Genomic DNA, 6,789 nt, shown 5'->3' with positions numbered 1-6,789 from the left:
TAAAACCTGCCTAGCTGAGACTAGGACTTAGGATCCGAAGTCTGCTTAGCACGCAGGCAGTGCCAGGCCGGCCAACAGTTTGGCTCTTAAATTGGCTCCAAACTCAGCCTGGGGCCCCGCAGCAGCTTTCCGGGGACGGGGGGGGAGGCGGCCCTGCCTGTGTGATGCAGAAGCACGTGGGGGCTCGCAGCAGGCATAGGGCGGCGCGTGGTCACTGCACCGACTGTTGTATTCAGCTGGTCCCCGCCCTTGGGGGACGTAGCTGGGTCTCTGCAGACGGCTCAGCCGCTCCCAGCATGCAGCTGCAACCCCACTTCCTGCGCGGCGCTTCCTAGGGCCGCCCCACGTGCATTTCTCTCTTTCGCCCCCCCAGTGCAGCAGCCGCCGCCGCCGCCGCCGGGATCGGGCCCGCCGCAGAGCATGGCTACGGGGCAGCAGCTGGGTAATGCCCCGCGCCGCGCGCCCCGGGGTCTTGCAGCGCCACCCCCGGTTGCAGCTGCAGTGTCTGAGCCTTTCCTGCAGCAGCCTCCGGCCTAGCGCGGGGGGCTTTAACCCTTAGTGATCTGCGTGGGGCGCAGCGTGACTGGGCTCGGGGGGGGGGGGGTTAAATCCGGGGCTGTATTGCATGGGCCGGACGTTGCAGTGCTCGGACCCGGAGCTGACGCTCGATCCAGCCAAAAGGGCTTTGAGATGCTGGTGCCCCAGGCCATGGAAAAAGCGGGGAGGGGGAGAAGAGCCCATGACGCTTCTGAGCAGGTGTTTGAAACAGGATCTCTGTACATCCCTGGGCAGGCTGAAATGGGGCCTGTGAGCATTTTTTATGTTGGGCGTTAAAAATATTAGTTGGATTCTCCCACCTCAAAATTCCCCTCGCCCAGCAAGGGTGCAGTGAAATCCTGTTTGAAATGTAAGAAACGACCAGCAGGTTTGGGTTTGGTTGGGTTCCCTTTGCAATTGTCCAGGGTTTCCAAATCACAGTCAGTGTCACATGACTGTAAAGCATGTGCAAAATGTTTCTAAATAGCATTTTAGATCTGGGAGCGTGCCATTTCATAGCATCATAGACAATTAGGGTTGGAAGAGCCCTCAGGAGGTCATCTAGTAAGATGCACAGATATAAATAACTGCACAAAGTGCAAGGCAGGACCATGAATTAGCCCCATGCCATGACTGTTAACACGGCATTTAGGCCGTGTCCACACTAGCACTTATGTCGGCAAAACTTTTGTTGCTCAGGGGTTTTTTCACACCCCTGAGCAACACAAAGGCAGCGTAACATGGCTACATGAGTGCTCTTACAGCAGGGCTGCTGTGAGCTTGTAAGTGTGGACATGGGCTTAGTTATTAGTTGGGGTGATGTCTGGAGCTGAGTAGAATCCAGCTCGCTCTGTAGCTGCACTGGCTCAGCAGGGCTGATAGAATGAACAAGAGTTTTTTAAGAAGTTACTTGGCTGGAAGTATGAGCAGATGCAGCTATGAATACACAGAAGCTCCTTCAAAATAGTGAATAAAAAACTGCCTCCCCGCTCATTACTTGCACATTGATCTTCTGGGACCAGTGTCCTGACTTAGAAATGTTAAGAGCCCCAGCTTTGCAATCAGTTCTTTGGTGCTCTGGGGGTCTGCATGGGCTGATCCAAACCCTTGGTCAGGGCCTTGGTTAAGATCTTGTACTGGGCCTGCGTTTTCTATTCCTGACACCCATTTGCTGTGGCACTTGTTTAGGCAAGTAAACTTTCTTTTCCTCGGTTTACCCATTATAAAATGAAGATACACTGACAAGTGTGCATGTTTAATGCTTGTAAAGCACTTTGAAATATAAAATCTGGTTAACTCGGAACAGCTCAGGACAATAGCAACTGCATCCATTCCTGCTCGGTCCAGAGAGTCTCCGACCCTGTAAACACCTCTGAGTAACTTTTTATGCACGAAGTTACTCAGAGGTAAATGTTTGCAAGTTCAGGGCTTAATGATATCAATCTGCTGGATCTGTGGGCTGTTGGTGCCATTAATCTGCACTGCTAAGATAATAGATAGGAATTCACAGATACCTTGTGCCACCTTTTGATAAAGCCATTCGTAGACACTGTTGTTCTTCCCTTGTAAAGTTTCCATTAGCTACTCCCAAGCCAAGTGAAATAAGCAAGTTGCTATTTTTGCAAATATCCAGGGCCTTATTTTTCAGAGTTGTGGACACTCAGTTTGAGCACAAAAAAAATTTGCAGTTGTATGTTGGTCTTGCAGGTGAAATTAGACTAATTTGAAATGCCAGGAGGCAACTATTGTGGTTATTTCAGCTACCTCCTGCATTACACAGGCCAGAAAACTTCAGCCGGGAATTATTCTTCCTTCCTGTGTAGGCGAACACCTTATGACTAGAGCTAAGCATGTGTTTTAGCAAAAATATTCTGACTGAGCTCTTCAAAGCCGCCAACATAATTTGCATCCCTCCCCCCCATAATTATTATTAGTTTTAAAATGAATTCAAATCTCACCCCCAAAACCTCACCTAAACACTATTATAATAAACAATACCCAGCTCCTGTCTTTTCATCCATAGATCTCAAAGTGCTTTACGAAGGAGGTCAGTGTCATTATTCCTGTTTTACAGATGGGGAAACTGAGGCACAGACAGGCAAAATGAGTTGCCCGAGGTCATCCAGCAGGCCAGTGGCAGAGCTAGAAGTGTAGAACCTAGTGCCAGTTCAGTTCTCTTTCTACTAAGCCTCACAGCCTTCCAGGAGTATGGGCAAATGTTTAATGATACTGTTAGATTGTGCAGTTACTCAGCAAGGCAGCAGACCCTGTTGGCATTTGAACACGCAGATTGTCTACAGGAGTAATTTCTAGTTTTGATTTAAAAATTGTTTATTGAGGTTAGTTGCATATTTGGCCTCAAATCTGTTACTTTATGCAATGTGGTAAAGGGGGGGGAAATCCACCTGTGTGTTACCAGAATGTTCCCTCTCTTCTCTTCTCTTCTCCTAGCTTTATTCAGCGTCTCAGACAAGACTGGCCTGGTAGAATTTGCAAAATGCCTCAACTCTCTTGGGTTGGGTTTGGTTGCCTCTGGAGGAACGGCAAACTGTCTTAGGGATGCTGGCCTGAACGTCAGGTAAGAGCTCTCTCTCTCTGTGTCAACGTTATTCCCCACAAAAAATATATCAAACCGTCTGAAAATGTTAAATCATTTGATTAGTTTGCTGTGATTTGAGGCGAAGATGGGGAGGGAACTATACCATTTAAGTGCAACAGAACTCAAGGTCTGGCTCCTTGGCTGGAAACAGATTGAGTCCAAAGACTGTTGATGAGGGAGTGTGTGTGGTGACTGATGGGGAAGTGAGGGTTCCTGCAACCCAGGTGTTTGCCCTGACCCAGTTCCTCTCCTGTGAGGCAATATGTTGTCTTAAAAAATCAGGCCTTAATGCTAGTCTCTGCTGGCAGCTGAAAACTGGTCTTTGCCCCTTCTTGGAGAGTAGGAAATGTTACAGGGTTTTATGGGCATTTGGAGATTATTTCTGTTCAAAACCACAAATTGTCTGTCTGAAAATGATGGCCCGGCTTTTCAAAAGTGGCAAATGATTTGGGGTGTCCTCAGTGTGTGACAGGCAGGAAAGCGTGAGCACTCCTCCACTGAAAAGGGAGGCACGCAGAGTCTGTAGCCAGTTCAGCCTGTGAGTTGAGGAAACGTTTTGATTCTGGGTCTCCGCACTCCACCGTTCAAAAGCAGTTTCAGTCAAATATAAATAGTTTCCAGTGTATTGATGGCAAATCCGTTAAAGCGCTTGGCTTGACTGGCTGTTGGTCATTTGCGAAGAGGGTGAACGTGGCAAGAGAAGCTGTGGTGGTGTCTCCATTAATTTATGCTTCCTCCAAAATTCCGCTGAGGTTGTGTTTCTGGTCCCTCTCTCTAGAGGTGACAGCACTTAGGGATGGTCACGTTAGTCTCATTCCCTCCCCAATTTACAGTTCCTTCTCATTATAAACAGTCACAAGATGAAGGAAATGAAAAGCAAATCCATAATTTCTTAATGCATTAGCTATGGCTAACTATGAAGAACAGTGAACAATATAACAGCCGTGGGATTAAAGCCACATTTTCCAGGAGGAATGGTGCTGATACCTTGAACGTCTGCCTGAGAGCGGAATAATTATACTGTATCTGAAATGCTGGATCTTTAAAATGATTGTGCCAGCTTTCCCATATAATGTTCCTTCTAAGATTGATCTCACAGCTCATTTGTACAAGTTCTTATTGAGTTATCTAGTCCATATCTTCCAGGATAAAATAGTTTAAGACAGAGGTAATGTTGGTTTTTTTTGTAGGTCACGTTGACTTGGCTGGTTATTTCAGTATAAAAGCCCATTCACAAAATAACTGTGCAGGTCAGGTTAATTTGATTAAAAAATACATGCTTTGTTTCCATTCATGGGAAAAGCAGCTGATGCCCATTAGATATATTTATTTATTTTGGGAACTCCTGCTGTGCTGTTCAGGGCAGATATGGAAACCAGTGTCCTCCTTCTTTTATGCTGTGTTGGATGTAGGTTTTACATGAAATACAGCTCTATGCCTTGTTAAGTGTAGGAAATCAGTTAAATTGTGGAAGAAAGTTAAACGAGCATTCCTAGCGTGTTTCTGCTAACAACGGTTACTCGCAGGACCATTTTGCTAGCTAGTGTCAGAGAGATGCCAGACTTAATGGAACCATAAACCATACCAACCTTAACGGAGAATAGTTTCCGTGACTCCCTGTCCTGAAACGTCTACCAGCCCTTCACAACAAGGATGCAATACTGGAAGAAACTGAGTTGTGTGATACACTAATAACCCATTTATTATGCCTTCCATATGCTCCAGCCTTGTGAACATACAGGGCCCTGCCACTTCCGAGAATCGTGCTCTCTCTTCAGTAGTGATTGGAGACAGAGAAGTCGTGATTTTCATCCACGCAAAGCTGCAAAGTCTTATTTTTGGCCTTCCTAATCTTGGGCGTCCCTTGAAAGTTTGGAGGTTTTTAGGGTCTGAACCTCTTCCCATTGCAGCCAGTGTTAAAATTCCCATTGACTTAAATAGCACCCGATTGGGCCGTGAATGAGAATATGGAGCCTGCAGAACCACTCAGTCTGTCAAGTGCTGAGCAATCATTTCAATGTTTTGTTTCCCCCTTGAGCAGAGATGTGTCCGATCTGACCGGATTTCCTGAAATGTTAGGGGGACGTGTGAAAACCCTGCACCCCGCAGTCCATGCTGGTAAGTTATTGCCAGTGTCCTTCCATTTTGAAACGGAAATCAAGGGGGCTTGCTGGATGGCCCTTCAGGGGTTTGGGTGAAAGAATTGGGGAATGAGGACCAATGAAGCTGCAGGTCACGCAGTCGTAACCCACACGCAATCAACAGGAGTGCATCGTTCTCTGGCTGTTAAAATGTGTGGCACACTGACCAGCACCCTTTCATCAGACTAGTGCCTTCCCTCCAGGATGCTGGAGACTGAGTCGTCACCTCTCATCACTCTAGCAACAAGGTAGGAGGCATTGTTCACTCAGTAGGAGACATGCGAGGAGGCTCTTGCATGTGCAGTGGCCGCCCTCTCTGTTGATGTTTGACCACAATGAACGGCTCATTGTCCTGGGTGTAGCACGTATCTACAGGAAGAATACTTCAGCCTGGTTTCAGCTGCGAGCAGAGCGGCTCAGCTCTGACAGTACTCGAGAGTTGTGACATGCAGCGATCTTACTGCAATGCAATGTGGCCTGCCTTGGGCTTCCCTTGCAAACTCCTGGCAGACTGAAATTTAAACCTGTTCCAGCAGGTGCAGCTCCACTGAACTTGGCCTGTAGATGAATTTGGCCTGCAGAATGGGGCCCCATGGCAGCTTCGGCTTTGGTGGGTGATTCCTGCACTTTGTAAGCTTCACTGGCTCCCTGTTCATTGAGGTGATTCAAGCTCTTACTTTTGGAAGAACTGCAGTTATTTGGCCAGTCCACCCAATGAGCCATCTCGTGCTTCATCTCCTGTTGCAGCACTTGAGATCCATAGGGTTGGACCTATTGGCTATCTCATTTCATACTCTTGAGAGGACTGGAAAAGTAGGGTCTCTTCAGGGGACATTCAGCTCTGGATTCCTCTCCCATTTACTGTATGCCAGCCTGTCGGGTCTCTCATTCTGCTCAAGGCTCCACTTTGTTACCTCCTCATTTGTTTCATGGGGTTTATGTATTGTTGGGTGGCAGGTCACGGGTGGCTTTTTCCTCCTTACCTATGCCCCAAAGCCTTCGGTGACCATTCCCACGTTTTAAGATAAGCAGCTGGCTGCTCATTAAGTGCAGTTGTTTTGGGGCTTTGTGTTCAGCACTTGGAGTTCCCCTGTGATTTAGTGCTGGAAAATCTATTAGAAAATCTATTAGAGTGAAAGTTGAGCAGCCAGATAGCCAATACAATGGGATTTTTGCTGCTGCTGTTGTAACTTAAACATAATAAGAAGTGTTTATGGAATAAAATCTCAGAGAGAGGATGTACTCTGAAGAAAGAGGCTGAGAAAGTTTTAATTATCCTTTGCTAAAAAAACCTACTGTTTTTGTAATTAGGAATCTTGGCTCGTAATATTCCAGAAGATGGAGCTGATATGGACAAACAGGGGTTCAGCCTTGTAAGGTAAATATCTGAATACGCGGCGCAGCTAACCAGTAATCATGAGAAAAAGTTTAGAGACCAATCAGGGAATGCCAGTGAGTGGGAGTGGAAGGGATCGCAGCTCCATCCCCAAAGAGGAAAAGGCACATCTGTGT

The 6,789-nt window shown here is 47.0% G+C and overlaps 1 protein-coding gene across 1 annotated transcript in view; it reads left to right on the top strand.

Moving 5' to 3' along the window:
* Nucleotides 1-207: 207 nt before the first annotated feature.
* ATIC (5-aminoimidazole-4-carboxamide ribonucleotide formyltransferase/IMP cyclohydrolase) overlaps nt 208-6,789 on the top strand; it is a 30,935-nt gene continuing 24,353 nt past the window's right edge. Inside the window, exons 1-4 of the mRNA XM_039494680.1 lie at nt 208-442; nt 2,989-3,115; nt 5,178-5,254; nt 6,589-6,655. Coding sequence (XP_039350614.1) covers nt 421-442; nt 2,989-3,115; nt 5,178-5,254; nt 6,589-6,655 — 293 coding nt within the window. The 5' untranslated portion in view covers nt 208-420. The remainder of the gene's footprint in view (nt 443-2,988; nt 3,116-5,177; nt 5,255-6,588; nt 6,656-6,789) is intronic.

Source organism: Mauremys reevesii, linkage group 11 (assembly GCF_016161935.1).
Source record: "Mauremys reevesii isolate NIE-2019 linkage group 11, ASM1616193v1, whole genome shotgun sequence".
NCBI classification, from domain to species: domain Eukaryota; kingdom Metazoa; phylum Chordata; order Testudines; family Geoemydidae; genus Mauremys; species Mauremys reevesii.
Note: the sequence above shows the minus strand (reverse complement) of the source record. Positions and strands in the feature narration are given on the sequence as shown.